This window comes from Agelaius tricolor, unplaced genomic scaffold (genome assembly GCF_023055355.1).
Source record: "Agelaius tricolor isolate 1412-34295 unplaced genomic scaffold, bAgeTri1.0.p SCAF_66, whole genome shotgun sequence".
Taxonomy (NCBI): Eukaryota; Metazoa; Chordata; class Aves; order Passeriformes; family Icteridae; genus Agelaius; species Agelaius tricolor.
The window spans coordinates 81,062-100,213 of NW_027269326.1; the positions used below are offsets into that span (position 1 = coordinate 81,062).

The window sequence follows — 19,152 nt, forward strand, 5'->3', positions numbered from 1 at the left end:
CGGGGCCGTTACCGGAGCCCGGGGCCCCCTCCCGGTTCCCGGGGCCGGTGCTCGGTCCCGGTGTTGTCCCCGGTGCCCGGTTCCGAGCGCCCCCTCCCCGGTTCCCCCTCCCGGTGTTGCCGCCGCTGCCCAGCGTCCCGGTGCCGGTGCCCGTTATCCGCTGCTCGATTGGCGGTGCCGGTAGCCGCTTCCCAGAGCCCCATCCCCGGTCCCGGACTCCAGGTCCCGTTGTTGTCGCCGGTGCCGGTGCCCGGCAGGCAGAGCCCCGTGCCCCACAGCCGGTGCCGGTGCCCGTTATCCGCTCCCGGTGCCGGTCCCCGGTGCCGGTTCCCAGTTCTCGTCCCCGCTCCCGCTCCCCAGGTCCCGGTGTCGTCGCCGGTGCCGGTCCCCGGTGCCGCTCTGACATCAGCACCGGGCGGGGCGGGGCGGGGCGGCTCCAACCGGGGAAGAAAAGCATCTCCCGGTGCCGATCCCGGTGCCGGTACCCGGTACCCGGTGCCGCTGCCCCAGCGGGCGGGGTGGGGCGGGGGGGCTCGGCCACCACCGGGGCTCTCGGCGGGGACCGGCGGCCTCCGCGGCCGCCATGAACCGAACCGGGCATTGAGCTCCCCCCGCCCCCCGCCCGGTACCGGGAACCTCCCCGAGGCCACCGGGGCGGTACCGGCGGGGCGGGCGCTCGCCGCATCCACCGGGATTTTGGGGAGCAGCACCCGGGAAACGGCCGGGACGCACCGGGAGCGCCGGGAGCGCCGCCCCCCGGGCAGAGCTGCCCCCGCCCCGCCGCGCCCCGTCCCCGGAGCCGAGCCGAGCCCCGGGGCCGCCTCGTCCTTTGTGTGCGCCGGGGCACCGGGCACCGCCGGGAGCACCGGGAGCCGAGGCCGGGCGGTGATAGCGGGGAGCGGGAGCGGCCCCGGGGCCCGGGGACCCCCCGGCGGCCCCATGAAGGAACCCGACGCCATCAAACTCTTCGTGGGGCAGATCCCGCGGCACCTGGAGGAGAAGGACCTGAAACCGATTTTTGAGCAATTCGGGAAAATCTACGAGCTCACCGTCATCAAGGACAAGTACACCGGGATGCACAAAGGTACCGGAACCGGTAACCGGCAACCGGGGATGGGCAAAGGGAACGGCCCCGGGCAACGGGAACGGGCGGCGGGAATGGGGCAGGGGCAGCGGGCACGGCCCCGGGTAGCGGGGGTGGGTGCGGGGCACGGGCACGGGGGTGTGGGGGCAGCCCCGGGATTCGGCCACCGGTACCGGGAATGGCCCCGCGGTACCGGGATTAGCCCCAGGATGTGGCCCCCGGTACCGGGAACAGCCCCAAATACCGGGATTAGCCCCGGGATGTGGCCCCCAGTACCAGGATTAGCCCCGGGATGTGGCCCCCATTACTGGGAATGGCTCCCGGTACCGGGATCAGCCTCAGGATGTGGCCCCCGGTACCGGGAACAGCCCCAAATACCGGGATCAGCCCCGGGATGTGGCCCCCGTTACTGAGAATGGCTCCCGGTACCAGGATCAGCCTCAGGATGTGGCCCCCGGTACCGGGAACGGCCCCAGAAACCAGGATCAGCCCCGGGATTTGGCCTCAGATACCGGGATCAGCCCCGGGACATGGCCCCGGTACTGGGAGCGGCCTTGTGCTACAGCCCCCGGTACTGGGAACAGCCCCCGGTACTGGGAACAGCCCCCAGCACCGGGAATAGCCCCGGGATCCAGCCCCGGTACCGGGAGCAGCCCCGTGCCACGGCCTCCAGCACCAGGAACAGCTCCCGGTACCGGGAACAGCTCCCAGCACCGAGGATGGCCCTGTGACACAGCCCCGGTACCGAGAACAGCCCCGGAATGGGGTCCCCGGGACTGGCAATGGCCACCAGCACCAGGAACAGCTCCCGGTACCGGGAATGGCCCAGGATATGGCCCCGGTACCGGGAACAGCCACTGTCAGCAGGAGTAGCCCTGGGATGTGGCCTGGGGTACTGGGAACAGCCCCAGGTACAACCGAGGGCACCGGGAACAGCCCCGGGTACAACCGAGGGCACCAGGAACAGCCCCCGGTACCGGGAACAGCCCCGGGTACAACTGAGGGCACCAGGAACAGCCCCGGGTACAACCGAGGGCACCGGGAACAGCCCCGGGTACAACCGAGGGCACCGGGAACAGCCCCCGGTACCGGGAACAGCCCCACAAACAGCCCCAGGTACAACCGAGGGCCCCGGTACCAGGAACAGCTCCCGGTAACCGGAACAGCCCCAGCCTGGGGAACCATTCCAGATTCAACCTCCGGTACCGGGAACAGCTGCACAAATGGTACCAGGTACAACCGAGGGCACCGGGAACAGCCCCTGGTACTGGGAACAGCCCCGGGTACAACCGAGGGCACTGGGAACAGGCCCCGGTACCAGGAACAGCCCCAGGTACCAGGAACAGCCCCGGGTACAACCGAGGGCACCGGGAACAGCCCCAGGAACAGCCCCAGGAACAGCCCCAGTACAGCCGCAGGCCTTGAGCAACACCCACAGCTCAGCCTACGGCTGCAGGCCCCGGGTACAGCCCCAGGCACCAGGAAGAGCCCCGGGTACAGCCCCAGGCACCGGGAACAGCCCCAGCCCCCAGCCCAGCCGGGGTACCCCGTGTCACGGTGTTGTACCCCAGGTGCTGGGGCTGGGGGTGGCTGTGAGGTGTTGGTGTCAGCTGTGGGGTGTTGTACCCGGCTGTTGTGGGGCTGGCTGAGTGCAGGCTGTTGTTGTCGGGCTGTTGTTGTTGGGCTGTTCTTGGGCTGGGCTTTTTGGGTTTTGTGCTGGTTTTTGGGCTGTTCTTGGGCTGTTGTTCTTGGGGTGTTGTTGTTAGGTGCCGTTTGGGTGTTGGATTTTGGGTGTTGCTGGGGTGTTGTGCCCAGCTGTTGTTGGGCTGTTGTTGTTGGGCTGTTGTTGTTGGGCTGTTGTTGTTGTTGGGCTGTTGTGCCAGGTGGTGCAGTGGTTCCAGGCGCTGCCGGGTGTTGTTTCGGGTGTTGGGTGTCACGTGGGTGCCCCCTCAGGTGACACCTGGCCCTGGGGGTGTCGGGGTGTTGTGTCAGGCGTTGTTTTGGGGTGCCAGGCAGGTGTTGGGTGTCACATCATCACCCCATGGGTCCCTGTGAGGGTGACACCAGCTCTGGGTGTCTCTGGGGGTGTCCAGGTGTCATTTTGGGGTGTCCGGGTGTCATTTTGGGGTGTCCGGGTGTCATTTTGGGGTCTCTGGGTGTTGTTTTGGGGTGTCCAGGTGTTGTTTTGGGGTGCTGTGTCTGTTTTTGGGGTGTCACATGGTCACTGTGTGTCCCTGAGGGTGACACAGCCGGAGGTGACAGTGACAGGGCCCCGCTGCCCCCACCAGGGGTGTCCCCAGCACCCAGAGGGGGTCCCTGAGCCCCCCCAAACCCCGGCACCGACTGTGCCCCGATGGGCACCGGAACTGGGGGGGTCTCCAGGGCTCCTGGGGGGCCTCGGGGTCTCTGTGGGACCCCCAGGGGTCTTGGGGGGGTCACTGGGCCAAAATGTGGGGTCTGGGGGCTTTGGGGGGGTTCTTTGGGGTCTCTGGGGGTTCTTTGGGGTCTGTCGGGGTTATTTGGGGTCTGTGGGGCTCTGGGTGTTCTGAGGGGGGTCCCGCTACTTTTGGGGCTCTCTGGCCACTCCATACCCTCTGTGTCACCTCCATCTGGGGGTGAGGACACCTCGGGGGTCCCCCCTCAAGCCCCCCGACCCTTTATTTTCCCCTCCTTCCCCCCAGGATGCGCCTTCCTGACCTACTGCGCCCGCGAGTCGGCCCTGAAGGCCCAGAGTGCCCTGCACGAGCAGAAAACCCTGCCGGGGGTGAGTGGGGGGCATGGGGACCCCCCTCGAGGCACCCCCAAATCCCCCCCCGTGAGCCCCCAACCCTGGACACCCCAAAATCCCCGATAAACCCCCTAAAAATAACAGTGAAATGCCAAAAATCAGAGTGAAACCCCAAAAATCAGAGTGAAACCCCAAAAATCAGAGTGAAACGCCAAAAGTCACAGTGAAACCACCCAAAAATCACCCAGAAACCAACCAAAAAAATCACCCTTAAATCCCCCAAAATCGCCCCTAAAAATCACCCTGAAACGCCAAAAATCACGTGAAACTCCAAAAATCACACTGAAACGACCCAAAAATCAATTATAAGCCCCCCCTAAAAATTACCCTTAAAGCCCCCAAAATCACCCCTAAAAATTGCCCTGAAACCCCCCCCAAATGGCCCTGAAATCCCCCAAAAATCACCCTGAAATCCCCCAAAAATCAGCCCTAAAAACCCCCAAAAATCACCCTGAAACCCCCCAAAAATCAGCCCTAAATCCGCCCAAAAATCACCACAAAACCCCTTAAAAATCCCCCAAAATCCCCCCAAAATCACCCCCCACCCCTCATTTTCAGGACCACCCCAGTCCCCACTGCGGTGAGGATTTTTGGGGGGGGGGCGGGGGCGCCCCCGAACATCTGTGGGGTGTTTAATTAGCGCCGCTAATGAGGGCCCGGCGCTAATGAAGCGCGGCCGGGCGGGCACGGAGACAACAAAGCCCAAGATTTGGGGGGGGGGGGGGGTCCGAAACTCCCGGTGTCCCCCACCCTTAATTCAATTTTGGGGGGGTCCCACCTCCCATTCCCTCCCCCCAGGCCGATTTTGGGGGGGTTCGAGGCTTCTTGGGGGATGAGGAGGGGGGGACGGGGGGGCAGTTTGGGGGTCCCCAGGGTGGGGAGGGGGCTCGGAGCGCGCCCCCCCCCCCGCGGGCTCCGCGCGTGTCCCGCCAGGCCCGGGGGGGATTTGGCTTGGCCGGGATAATCCCGGGATTTGGGGCCGTAAATCCGGGCTTGGGGGGGGAGGATTGGGGTGGGGGGGGGGTGAATGGGGTTTTTTGGGGGGGGGGATTAGGGCCGGCCCCGCCCCAGCAGCTGCCCCCGCGCATCGCTGGGAATTTGGGGAGGGGGCGCCACCCTCAGGGCCCCCCCACGCTGCGCTGAGCACAGGAGGGGGGGGGGTCCCGGTGTTGTTTTGGGGGGGGTTGGGGGCTTTGTTCGCCCCCCCCCTTTGTGTCCCCCCCCTCTGCACGGCCGGGGTTGATCCAGCGCAGGGGGGGGGGGATTAGGGGGGGATTAACGCCCCCAGCCCGGAGGGGGGGGGGCATTTCCACATTTCCAGCGCCATCTGGGGCTCATGGCGGGGGGGGGGGGGCTCGGGGGGGGCACCTTCGCTTTCGGCGGCGAAAGGAACGAGCGGGGTCAGCCGGGGATGGACCCGCCCCCCCCCCGCCACCCCCACCTCCCGCAGCCCAAATTCCCCCAAATCCCCCCCGAGATGGGGCACGGCCGCCCCTCCCCCACACCCCGAGGGGGGTTTTTTGGAAGGGGGGGGGAGGGGCGGGGTCACACCAGGCCTGGGAGGGTCCCGTCCCCCCCCCCCCCCATCCCCAATCCCCAAATCTCCATCCCTGCCCCCCCCCATCCCCATCCCCATCCCCGTCATTGTTTATCGCGAGCGCTGATGACGTCAGCGGCGTTGCCAGGCAACGGCGATGGGTAAATTGGGGATGAGTGGGCGGTTGCCATGGAGCGGAGCCGGCCGTTGCCATGGCAACCGCGCATCTGCGCCCTCCCCCCCCCCCGCCCCGTTCCTCTGGGGGGTTCCGGGGTGTGGGGGGGGGAGGGGCGGGGGTGGGTCCATTCCCCCCTCCCCCCAATTAACGCAGGGGGGGGAGGGGCGCTCATTAACGCGGCCCCCCCGGGCCCCCCCTCCTCCCCCCCCACCCCACGGCAGCGGCTCCCGTTGCCAGGTAACGGGATGCAGGCCCGGCGTTGCCATGGCGACCGGAGCATCTTTGGGGGGCGGGATGGGGGGGATTGGGACCCTCTGAGGGGGTGGGGGAGGTGCTGGATGGCCTGGGGGGGGGGTCTGGGGGGGGTCTCTGTGTGTCCCCAACCCCCCCTGTGTCCCCTCCCCCCAGATGAACCGGCCCATCCAGGTGAAGCCGGCGGACAGTGAGAGCCGAGGAGGTACCGCCCTCAAAAAACCCCAAAATCCCCCAAAAATCACCCCAAAATCCCCCCCCCATATCACCCTAAAATCCCCCCCAAGTCACCTCCAAATCACCCCAAAATCCCCCCCCAAATCACCTCCAAATCACCCCAAAATCCCTCCCCAAGTCACCCCAAAATCCCCCCAAAATTCCCCCCCAAATCACCCCAAAATCCCCCCCAAGTCACCCCAAAATCCCCCCCCAAATCACCCCCAAATCCCCCTAAAATCCCCCAGAATCTTCCCCCAAATCCCCCCCAAACTCACCCACACCACCCTGTCCCCAAACCCCGGTGTCCCCACATTACCCCAGGGCCACCCCGCAATGTGAGACCCCCAGGGCCACCCCACATCTGTCCCTGTCCCCATCTGGGGTGTCCCTCCGTGTCCCCATTCCCAGGAGCTGTCACCCTCTGCCCATTCCCAATGTCCCCACCCCATCCTTCCTGGAGTGTCACACCCCTCTGCGTGGCACTGTCCCCATGCCAGTGTCCCAGTGCCAGTTGTGGTGTCCCTGTGCCAGTGTCGTGGTGCCACCCACAGTGTCCCTGTGCCCATGTCCCCATGCTGGTGTCCCAATGCCATCTGTGGTGTCCCTGTGCCCATGTCCCCATGATGATGTCCCCTTGTCCATGTCCCGATGCCACCCGCAATGTCCCAATGCCACCCACGGTGTCCCTGTGCTCTTGTCCCTGTGCCCGTGTCCTGATGCCACCCGTGGTGTCCCTGTGCCCTTGTCCCTGTGCCCATGTCCCCATGCCCGTGTCCCCATGGCCATATCCCCATGCCCATGTCCTAGTGCCACCCATGGTGTCCTGATGCCACCCATGGTGTCCCAGTGCCCATGTCCCCATGGCCATATCCCCTTGTCTGTGTCCCAGTGCCACCTGCGCTGTCCCCATGCCCGTGTCCCCGTGCTATGCGCAGTGTCCCAGTGCCACCCACGCTGTCCCTGTGCCCGTGTCCCTGTGCCCATGTCCCCATGGCCATATCCCCCTGCTCATGTCCCAATGCCACCCGTGGTGTCCACATGCACCTGTCCTAATGCCACCTGTGGTGTCCCCATGCCCCTGTCCCCCTGCCCATGTCCCGATGCCACCCGCGGTGTCCCCGTGCCCGTGTCCCCATGCCCACGTCCCAGTGCCACCTGCGCTGTCCCAATGTCACCGGCGGTGTCCCGCAGAGGACCGGAAGCTCTTTGTGGGGATGCTGAGCAAGCAGCAGGCGGACGAGGACGTGCGCAAGATGTTCGAGCCCTTCGGCACCATCGACGAGTGCACGGTGCTGCGCGGCCCCGACGGCACCAGCAAAGGTGGGGGGACCCGGGGGGGACACCCCGGGGTGGGCAGGGTCCCTCGGGGGTCCTGGGGGGTCCCACGGGGGTCACCGGGGTGGGCACAGGGAGATCTGTGGGGCAGGGATGGGGTTTAGGGGGAGCACGGCAGGGATGGGGTTAATGGGGTTTGGGGGGTCCATGGGGTGATGGGGGTGTAAGGGTGGGGTGGGACCCCCAGAGCTCCCTGGAGCTGCCATGGGGCTGATGTCCCCAGTGTCCCTGATGTCCCTGATGTCCCTGATGTCCCCAATGTCCCTGATGTTCCCAATGTCCCCAATGTTCCCGATGTCCCCAATGTTCCCGATGTCTCCAATGTCCCCGATGTCCCCGATGTTCCCGATGTTCCCAATGTTCCCGATGTCCCCAATGTCCCCAATGTCCCCAGGCTGCGCCTTCGTCAAGTTCCAGAGCCACGCGGAGGCCCAGGCCGCCATCGCCGCCCTGCACGGGAGCCGCACGCTGCCGGTGAGGGACCGTCCTCAGCGCTGTCACCTGCGGTGTCACCTTTGTCACTGTCCCCTTCATTGTCCCATCACTGTCATTATCATCATCCCCTGCGCTGTCGCCTTCAGCATCCTCATTCATCATCCCCTTTGTCGTCCCCTTCATCATCCTCATCATCATCCCCTTCATCGTACTCTTCATTGTCCCCTTCATTGTCCTCATCATCATCCCCTTCATCATCTTAATCATCATCCTTTCCATTGTCCCCTTCATCATCCTCATCATCGTCCCCTTCATCGTACTCTTCATTGTCCCCTTCATTGTCCTCATCATCATCCCCTTCATGGTCCCCTTCATCATCCTCATCATGGTTGTCATCCCCGTTGTCACCTTCATCACCCCCATCATCGTCACCATCGTCTCCCTCATCGTGTCCTTTGTCGTCCCTTCATCATCCTCCTCATCATCCTCATTACTGTCCCCACCATCCTCTTCATCGCCCCATCATCACCCTCGATATTGACCTCACCACCATCCCTCTCTCCTTCATCACCCCTCTAATGTCCCCTCATCATCCTCATCCGTTATCACCAAACCACCATCCCCATCATCATCCCATCATCATCCTCACCATCATCCCCACCGTCATCCTCTTCATCACCTCTTTCATCATTCATCCCCGTCATTGTCTCCACCATTGTCCCCACCATCATCCTCCTCATGCCCTCCTTCCTTGCCATCTCCACCACCGTCCCATCATCATCCTCACCCCATTATAACCCAACCATCATCCCCATCATCATCCCCACCGCCGTCCCTGTCATCGTCCCTATCATCATCCTCTTCATCACCTTCATCATCCCCACCATTGTCTTCGTCATCTCCATAATCAACCCATCACCCCCACCGTCACCTTCCTCATCCTCATCACTGTTCCCACCATCCTCTCCTTCATCAACTCCTTCATCATTCCCTCCATCTTCTCCACCATCATCCCATCACCATCCTCACCAACGTCTGCATCATCATCCCATTGTCATCCTCACCACTGTCCCCATCATCAACCCCATCCTAATCCTCTTCATCACCTCCACCATCATCCTCACCCCACTACAACCCAACCATCACCCCCATCACCGCTCCCACCACTGCCCCACTCCGTGTGACCCCAACTGACCACGAGTGACCGTGAGTGACCACGAGTGACCACGAGTGACCGCCGTGTCCCCGCAGGGCGCCTCATCCAGCCTGGTGGTGAAGTTTGCGGACACGGAGAAGGAGCGGGGGCTGCGGCGCATGCAGCAGGTGGCCAGCCAGCTGGGCATGTTCAGCCCCATCGCCCTCCAGTTCGGCGCCTACAGCGCCTACACGCAGGCGGTACGGGGCACTGGGGACACTGGGGACACTGGGAGGGACTGGGGACATTGGGGACATTGGGGACACTGGGGGGATTGGGGACACTGGGGTCACCAGCCAGCTGGGCATGTTCAGCCCCATCGCCCTCCAGTTCGGCACCTACAGCGCCTACACGCAGGCGGTACGGGGCACTGGGGACACTGGGGACACTGGGAGGGACTGGGGACACTGGGGGGATTGGGGAGATGCTGGTCCTGGGGGTGACATCCATGGAGAGATGCTGGTCCTGGATGGGACACCAAGGTGACATCCATGGGGACATGCTGGTCCTGGTTGGAACATTGGGGTGACATCCATGGGGACGTGCTGGTCCTGCATGGGACACTAGGGTGACATCCATGGGGACATGCTGGTCCCACGTCCTGGGGTGTTGGTGACACTGGGGTGACATCCCTGGGGAGATGCTGGTCCCATGTCCCGGGGTGTTGTTGACACTGGGGTGACATCCATGGGGAGATGCCGGTCCCACATCCCGGGGCAGTGGTGTGGTGGCACCAGGGTGGGTCCCTGGGGTGGTGGTGGCCGCGCGGTGCCAGGCGTGTCCCCACAGCTGATGCAGCAGCAGGCGGCCCTGGTGGCCGCGCACTCGGCCTACCTCAGCCCCATGGCCACCATGGCCGTCCAGATGCAGCACATGGGCACGGTCAACCCCAACGGGCTCATCGCCACCCCCCCTGCCACCCTCCTCAGGTAACGGGGACAGGGGACAGGGGGACAGCGGGGAGGGGATGGGGGACATGGGGATGGGGGTGCTGGTGGTGGGGGGCAGCAGGGATGGGGACAATGGGGAGGGACACCAGGGATGGGGACACCAGGGATGGGACATGGGACATGGGGAGACACCATGGATGGGATGGGGACACCAGGGGTGGGATGGGGACACTATGGATGGGATGGGGACATGAAGGATGGGACATGGGGCATGGGGGGACACCATGGATGGGATGGGGACATGAGGGATGGGACATGGGACATGGGGGGACACCAGGGATGGGACATGGGATATGGGGGGACACCATGGATGGAATGGGGACACCAGGGGTGGGATGGGGACACCAGAGGTAGGATGGGGACACCAAGGATGGAACATGGGATAAATGGGGACACCACGGATGGGATGGGGATGCTCAACCACCACTGAACCAGTGGGGGGTTCCCCACCCTCTGGGGTCACAGTCCTGGTGTCCCCTGGGTGTCCGGGTGCTGTCCCGGGGCTGTCCCGGTGCTGTCCCGGGGCTGTCCCGGGGCTGTCCTGGTGCTGTCCCGGGGCTGTCCCGGTGCTGTCCCGGTGCTGTCCTGGGGCTGTCCCAGAGCTGTCCCGGTGCTGTCCCGGGGCTGTCCCGGTGCTGTCCCGGTGCTGTCCCGGAGCTGTCCCGGGGCTGTCCCGGGGCTGTCCCGGAGCTGTCCCGGTGCTGTCCCGGAGCTGTCCCGGTGCTGACCCGGCGGTGACCGCGCTGTCCCCAGGAACCAGCACCCCCCCGGCCATGGCGGCCACCCCCGTCCCGGCCATCGCGGCCCCGCTGAGCGTCAACGGCTACAGCCCCGTGCCCGCGCAGCCCGCGGGACCCCCCGCCCCCGACGCCGTCTACGCCGGGGGGGTCCCCCCCTTCCCAGGTGCCCCCCGACCCCTCCCCAGCCCCCCGAGCCCCGCCGGGCCCCCCCCCTAACCCCCCCTGTGCCCCCAGCCCAGAGCCCCGCGGCCCCCGGGGACCCCCTGCAGCAGGCGTACGCTGGCATGCAGCACTACACTGGTGAGTACTGGGGCGACTGGGAGGGACTGGGGGGCACTGGGGGGCACTGGGAGGGCACTGGGAGGGCACTGGGAGGGGGTTGTGTGGTACTGGGGGGCACTGAGAGGGGCTGGGGGGCTGTTTTGTGGCACTGGGAGGGAGTGGGAGGGAGCTGGGGGGTACTGGGAGGGCGTTGTGTGGTACTGGGGGGGCACTGAGGGGACACTGGGAAGGACTGGGGGGTTGTTGTGTGGCATTGGGGGCACTGGGAGGGGGTTGTGTGCCACTGAGAGGGCACTGGGGGAGCTGAGAAGGGTAATGGGGGAGCTCCTGATGGGACTGGGGGGCACTGGAAGGGAACTGGGGGGCACTGGGAGGGCAGTGGGAGGAACTGGAGGTGTGCTCTGGGGTACTGGGAGGGTGTTGAGTGGCGCTGGGCGGGCACTGGTGTCGCTGGTGGCTTTGGGAGGGTGTTTTATGGCACTGGGGTGGCCCTGGGGGCACCGATGTCCCCGGTGACGCCGTGCCCCCCGTGCCCCCCGTGCCCCCAGCCGCGTACCCGGCCGCCTACGGGCTGGTGAGCCCGGCCTTCGCCCCCCCGGGACCCCTGCTCGCCCCCCCCGCCCCCCCCGCAGCAGCAGCAGCGTGAAGGTGAGACCCCCCCGGGACCCCCCAAAACCCCCCGGGACCCCCCCAAAACTCCCCAGGACCCCTGAAATGTCCTAGGACCCCCTTGGTAGACCTGGGACCCCCCAAAACTCCCCGGGACTCCCCAGTGCACCTGAGACAACCCCCCCAAAACCTCCCAGGACCCTCAAAATGCCCTGGGACCCCCAAAACTGAGACTTGGGAGCCCAAATCAGAGCTGTGAACCCAAAGCAGGAGCCAGGTTTGGGTTGAGAGCCCCGGTTTTGGGGTCCCGTGTCTGGTTTGGGTTGAGACCCCCAGTTTTGGGGTCCCGTATCTGATTTAGGTTGAGAGCTCTGGGTTTGGGGTCAGTGGCAGTTTTGGGGTCCATGTCAGGTTTAAGTTGGTTTTGGGGTGCTGTGTCTGGTTTGGATTGAGAGCCCTGGTTTTGGGTCCCATGGTGGGTTTGGGTTGGCATCCCCAGTTTTAGGGTCCTGTGTCAGTTTTGGGTTGAGACCCCCAGTTTTGGGGTCCTGTATCAGTATTGAGTTGGCAGCCCCGGCTTGGGGTCTGTGTGAGTTTTGGGTTGAGAGCCCTGGTTTTGGGGTGCTGTGTCAGGTTTAGGTTGAGAGCCCTGGTTTTGGGGTCAGTGGCAGTTTTGGGTTGTCATCCCTGGTTTTGGGGTCTTGTGTTGGGTTCGGGTTGAGAGCCCCAGTTTTGGGGTCCGTGTCTGGTTTGGGTTGGCAGCCCCGGTCTTGGGGTCTTGTCTTGGGTTTGGGTTGAGAGTCCCGGTTTTGGGGTCTGTGTCAGTTTTGGGTTGGCATCCCTGGTTTTGGGGTCCCGTGTCTGGTTTGGGTTGAGAGTCCTGGTTTTGGGGTCTGTGTTGGGTTTGGGTTGGCAGCCCCAGTTTTGGGGTCTATGTCAGTTTTGGGTCGGCAGCCCCGGTTGTGGGGTCCGGTCGGTTTTGGGGACGCAGTCCCAGGTGTGACCCCGCTCCCTCCGCAGGCCCCGAGGGCTGTAACATCTTCATCTACCACCTGCCCCAGGAGTTCGCCGACACCGAGATCCTGCAGATGTTCCTCCCCTTCGGCAACGTCATCTCCGCCAAGGTCTTCGTGGACAGGGCCACCAACCAGAGCAAGTGCTTCGGTAGGGACATGGGACAATGGGGACACTGGGGATAATGGGGACAATGGGGACATTGGGGGTAATGGGGATAATGGGGACACTGGGGATAATGGGGATAATGGGGACAATGGGGACACTGGGGATAATGGGGGCATTGGAGACATTGGGGACAATGGGGACATTGGGGACATTGGGACATTGAGATATGGGATAGGCAATGTGGGATATGGGGGCACTGGGGGCATTGGGGACATGGGGACATCAGGGACGTCGGGGACAATGGGGACATCAGAGGCAATGGGGATAATGGGGACATTGGGGATAATGGGAGATGGGATATGGGGACATTGGGGACATCAGGAACTGTGGGGACTGTGCGGACATCAGGGACACGGGGACAATGGGGATAATGGGATATGAATGTGGGATATGGGGACAATGGGGACATGAGGACATCGGGGACATTGGGGATATCAGGGATACGAGGACATGGGGACATTGGGGACATCAGGGACAATGGGGGTAATGGGATATGGGATAGACAATGTGGAATATGAGGACACTGGGGACACGGGGACATTGGGGACAATGGGGATAATGGGGATAATGGTATATGGGGACACTGGGACATTGGGGACAATGGGGATAATGGGGACAATGGGGATAATGGGATATGGGGATACTGGAGACATTGGGGAGATTGGGATATGGGGACACGGGGACAATGTCCCCAAATCCTTCATGTCCTCCATGTCCCCATATCCCCACGATGTCCCCATGTCCCCAATGTCCCCACGCCCCCCGATGTCCCCGCAGGCTTCGTGAGCTTTGACAACCCCGCGAGCGCCCAGGCCGCCATCCAGGCCATGAACGGCTTCCAGATCGGGATGAAGCGGCTCAAGGTGCAGCTCAAGAGGCCTAAAGACGCCAACCGGCCCTACTGAGCCTGGTGAGACCCCCGGGACCCCCGGGACAGCCCTGGGATCCCCTGAGACACCCCTGGGACACCCCTGGGGCACCCTCAGGACCACCTGGGACCCCCAGGACCATCTGGGACATGCCCAGGACACCCCTGGGACCATCTGGGACACCCCCGGGACCCCCTGGGACACCCCTGGGACACCTTGGGACACCCCTGGGGCACCCCGGGACCCCCTGGAACCTCTCCAGGGCTGGAAAACCCCCGGGACGTCCCCCCAGAAATTCCCCGGACCCCCTATAACCCCTCTAGGCTGGGAACCCCCTGAGCCCCCCAAAACCCAAACCTCCAGTTGGGATATCCCCCTATTGGGATTTGGGGTGTCTTAGGGTTTTAGGAGGGCTGGAAATGCCTGCGGGGGTATTTGGGGTATCCCCCATTGGGATTTGGGGTGTCTCAGGGTTTGGGGGGGGCAGGAAGTGCCCCCCAAACTCTGTTTAACCCCTCCATTCCCAAATTTTCCCTCCCCAGGTCCGGAGGCTCCGGAGCAGCACCTTTGGGTGCCCCCCCAATTGCAGAGCAGCCCCCCCCAAACCCAGCGGTGCCCGGAGGGGGGGGGGGGGGGCTCGGTCCTGCTGGGGGGGGGCCCCAGACCCCCCCACGCTCAGGAAGGATGGACCCCCCCCTCCAGGCCCCCCCCCGACCCTCCCAGTCCATCCCAGTCCATCCCAGTCCAGCCCAGTCCAGCCCAGTGCAGGGTGCCAGTGCCCCCCCAACAGCAGCCACATCCACTCCGTTTTTGGGGGGAGGTCGTGCCCACCCTGGGGGGACCCCAAAAGGACCCCCCTCATTCTCCCCCCCCCCGGGGACCTTTCTTGGGGCTTTTCTCACCAAACAGGACCAAAAGCAGCTCCAAACTGGGATGGGGGGGTCTCTGGGGGGTCCTGGGGGTTTTGGGGGGTCCCAAAGGGGGGGACACGGCCCCCCCAATGTCCTCCCGGGAGCGCAGCGGGATCCCAACACTGCCACTGCCACCCGCTCCGCCCACAACCTGCCTCAGTTTCCCCTTGGGATGGGCCAGCACTGGGATGGGCCGGGACTGGGATAAACTGGGACTGGGATGGGCCGGGACTGGGATTGGCTGGGCTGGGACTGGGATGGGCTGGGACTGGGATAGACTGGGAGCGGGATGGACTGGCACTGGGATAGACTGGGACTGGGATTGGCTGCTACTGGGGTAGGCTGGCACTGGGATGGACCAGTACTGGGATGGATCGGTACTGGGATGGACTGGGACTGGGATGGACGAGCACTGGGATGGACTGGGACTGGGATGGACCAGGACTGGGCTGTTCCATCCCTCGGACGCTCTGGCACCGGGGTGATCCCACACCAGGATGTTCCCACACTGGGATGCTCCATACTGGGATGTTCCATACTGGGATGCTCCATACTGGGATGTTCTGACACTGGGGTGCTCTGATACCGGAATGTTCCACCATGGGGATGCTCTGATACTGGGACAATCCCACAGCAGAGGATCCCACAGTGGGATGAGCCTGCAGCAGAGGATCCCAGAGCAGGAGATCCCCGAGCAGAGGATGATCCCACAGCAGATCCCACAGTAGGATGATCCCACAGCAGATCCCACAGTAGGATGATCCCACATTAGGATGATCCCACAGCAGATCCTACGGCAGAGGATCCCAGAGCAGGACAATCCCACAACAGGAGATCCCAGAGCAGAAGGATCCCACAGCAGGATGATCCCACAGGATGATCCCACAGCAGGATGATCCCACAGGATGATCCCAAAGCAGGATGCTCCAGCCCTGGGATGGTCCCACACCAGGATGCTCCAATCTGGAATGTTCCACCCTGGGGATGCTCCATTATTGGGACGCTCCATTATTGGGATGCTCCAAGGTCAGAGGGATCCAGGACCAGAATTTTCCAACACCAGAACATTCCATCAGATGCTCCAACATTGGAATGATCCGATCCCGGAACTCCCCAGCCATGGGACGCTTCAGCACCGGAATGCCCTGACCCCAGGATGTCCCCACTCCTCTGGGACGTCCCCACTGTTTGGGATGTCCCCATTCTGGGATGTCCCCACTTTTTGGGATGTCCCCACAAGGAGCCAGATGGACACGGAGTGGCTGATCCCAGGAATTCCTGGGAACTCCAAACCAGCCAAATCCAGGGGACACCAGGAGCAGCCAGACTGGGGACATGGACACGGACACGGACACGGACACGAGGCTCCGGCCCTGCCCGGCCCCAAATCCCAAATAATCCCAAACCCCAAATGATCCCAAATCCGGGGGGTGCCGGCCCCCACCAGCCAAACTGGGGCCGTGTCCAGCCAGGAGCCCCCCAGGACCCCAAAACCCCCAGTGCCCCCAAACCAGTCCCCCAAACTGGGCCGGTGCCCCCCAAACCAGTGCCCCAAACTGGGCCGGTGCCCCCCAAACCAGTGCCCCCAGCACCCCCAAACTGGGACAATTCCCCCCCAGCCCCCCCAGGTGGGGCCGGTGCCACCCCAGCTCCCCCAGACTGGGTCAGGGTCCCCCCCAAACTGGGTCCAATGTCCCCCCAGCCCTCCCCAAACTGGGTCAGGGCACCCCCAAACGGGGTCAATGCCCCCCCCAGACCCCACCCCAGTGCCCCCAGCACCCCCAAACCAGTGCCCCCCCTCTTCACCCCCATCCCCACTGTACATAACGGGGGGTGTTGGGCCCCCTCCGTGTCCCCCCCATTTTGGGGGGGTTTGGGACCTGCTGGGTTGATTTTGGGGGGTGGGGGGGGTTTGGGGGGCGTTGGGGAGGGGCAGTGAAGCCCCCTGGGCTCAAGGCTTTATTTATTTGCTATTTATTGCAGTTCCTTTCAGAATTGACTTTTTTTCTCTATTTTTTTTTTTTTTGGTTTTTCTGTCGAAATAAAAAATTAAAAACAAAAACAAAAAACAAACAAACAAAAAAAAAACCCCACCAAACCACACCTTAAAAAACCCCACGAAAATTCCCAAAGTTCAGAAGTTTGAAACCATCCCTGGATTCTCCCAGATTTTGGGGGTAAACAGGAGCCCCCCCCTAGGGGAAGGAGCACGGCCACGGCCCTCCAGAATTTCCTCAATAAATCAATTTATTTAAAAGAATATGTTACAATTAATTACACTAAAGGGGCTTTTCCCGACTGGGAACCCAAGGAATGGGAGCAGCTGGAAGAGGGAAAATGGGACAAGAAGGGGGGCAGGGTTTTGGTTTTGTAATTTTTTTGACCGATTTCTCCCTTTTTGGGCTTTTTTTTGTTTTGTTTTGCTTTTTTGGATTAAAAAAATCCACAGGAAGATGGTTCAGCTCTCCTTAATCCGTTGGAATTTGGGGCTAGCGGGGAAAATTGGGATCAAAATTAAGATTTTCCTGGGATTCTACCCAAATTGGGGGTGCTGAAGGTGATTTTAGAGGGGAGGATTTTGGGGATCCCAGTTTCCCTCCCCTCATTCCTGGGTTTTCCACAGCTCGGGGCTCCCGAGGACAACGGAAATCCAATTAATTACAGGGATCCAATTAATGGAATTCATTCCCAGCTGCTCCAGAGCCGAGGATTTGGGATTTCCCACCCCCCCAAAAAAAAAACCCCAAAAAATCTTCCCCCATCCTGGCTCCTCCAGGGGGAGGAGGAGTGGGGAAAAGCCCTTCCCAAAAAAGGGAATTTTGGGGAAAATCCCATTTTGGAGCAATTCTGGCACATTCCAGAGGTTGGGGATGAGGCCAGGATGCTCCTGGTGGGTTTGGATCCAAATATTCCCAAATCCACCCCAAACCTTGGTGGGACCAGCTCCAGGCCAGCCCAAAACCAGGCAAAATCAGCTTTTCCAGGTGCTTTTTTTCCTCCCTCACAAAACATGGAAAAATCCCACTCAAAACCAGGGAAAAACAGATTTTCCATCATTTTTCCTTCAGGGAATTCCTCAGCTGCCGGATCCACGGAAAAATCCCGCTCAAAACCAAGGAAAAATGGCTTTTCCACCTCATTTTTCCTCCCAAAACGTGGGAAAATTGCACTCAAATCCAGGAAAAAATGGATTTTCCAGGTGATTTTTTCTGCTGGAAGCTGCTCAGCCTCCTGGACCATGGAGAAAACTTGCTCAAATCCAAGGAAAAATGGCTTTTCCACCTTATTTTTCCTCTCAAAAGATGAGAAAGACTCACTCCAAATTTAGGAAAATATCTTTTCCAGAGGGTTTTTTTTCCCTCTGGCAGCTGCTCATCCACCCAAAATATGGAAAATTCCTGCTCCAAACCAGGGAAAAAAAAGGTTTTTCCACCTTATTTTTCCTCCAGAACTCTGAAAAAATCCTGCTCAAAATGAGGGAAAATGTTTTGGTTTTTGTTTTTTTTTTTTCAGGTTATTTTTCCTGCTTGGACACCCAAGTCATGGATAAAAAGTGCTCAAAAACAGGGCAAAAATGGCTTTTTCAGGTTAGTTTTCCCTCCTGGGAGCTGCCCAGCCACTGGATCCAGGGAAAAATCCCATCAAAAATAGGGAAAAATGGAATTTCCAGGTTATTTTTTCCTCCTGGGAGCTGCTCATCCCCATCCAGGGGTAGCCCCAGGATCCTGGAATCTCCCAGATCCCATCCCAAGGAGCCAGGCACACCCAAATCCCTGGGAAAACAGCCCAAAAAGCAGGAATGCAAATCCATGAGAGGGATCCTTGTGCCAGGAGTGGCATTTCCTTGGAATTTTGCTCCTTTTGGATGTTTTTCCTGGTTTTTTTTTTTTTTTTTATTTGTAGTGATTAAAAAAAACCTGGATTGGGAGGAGAAACAGGGGGAAAATCCCTTTCAAGAGCTGCTGCCACCCTGTGGGATTTTAAAGGAATTATTCCCATATGGAACATTCTCAGGGCTTTTTCCTGCTTTTTTTTTTTCCCCCTTATTTTTCCACGTCTGACCCAGCAGAAACAACAACTTCTTAATTCCAGTTGTAAAAAAAAAGAAAATAAAATTTAAAAAAAAAAAAAAATCCCAAAATTCCCAGCCTGGAGCTGGATCTGAGTGGGAAAAAGGAGCCCCCTCAGGTGGCTTTTCCCAATTTGTTTTTTTTGGGTTTTTTGTTGTTTTTTTCCTCTGGAATTCCATAAAGATGACGGGCACGAATGGATTTGGAATTAATGAGATTTAGTTTGGGGTGGGGGGGGGCTTTAATACAATAAAGGAATTTTGGGGGTTGCTGGAAAAGCTCCCAGGGTTAAGTGGCTGCATCCCTTTGCTGTGACCTGACCAGCTGGAAAAGGTTCTGGAAAAGAAGGAAAGGGGGAAAAGGTGAAGGTGGAAAAAACCCCTGGGATTCCCAGTGGGAAAATGGGATTGAGGAGAGATGGGAGTGCTGGGAATGGCTCAGATCCCAGGCAGGGCTCAGCTCACCTGGAGGGTCCCAGTCACAATCCCAAAGCCAATTCTAATTCCAATTCTAATC

The 19,152-nt window shown here is 61.3% G+C and overlaps 2 protein-coding genes across 3 annotated transcripts in view; one reads left to right on the plus strand and one right to left on the minus strand.

The window, feature by feature from the left end:
- LOC139605466 (CUGBP Elav-like family member 3) lies at positions 1-16,826 on the plus strand. Its single transcript, XM_071456952.1, is given in 15 exon segments — positions 1-1,084; positions 3,766-3,848; positions 5,996-6,044; positions 7,250-7,378; positions 7,788-7,867; positions 9,080-9,223; positions 9,813-9,932; positions 9,934-9,952; positions 10,727-10,876; positions 10,948-11,013; positions 11,544-11,607; positions 11,609-11,643; positions 12,625-12,768; positions 13,564-13,696; positions 14,198-16,826. Coding segments are annotated over 14 exon segments (1,356 nt in total). The 5' UTR covers positions 1-939; the 3' UTR covers positions 13,692-13,696; positions 14,198-16,826.
- Positions 16,796-19,152, minus strand: part of SNX27 (sorting nexin 27) — a 23,294-nt gene continuing 20,937 nt past the window's right edge. For both annotated transcript variants that reach the window (XM_071456954.1, XM_071456953.1), the window contains one exon: positions 16,796-18,972. In XM_071456954.1, coding sequence (XP_071313055.1) covers positions 18,925-18,972 — 48 coding nt within the window. In that variant the 3' untranslated portion in view covers positions 16,796-18,924. The remainder of the gene's footprint in view (positions 18,973-19,152) is intronic.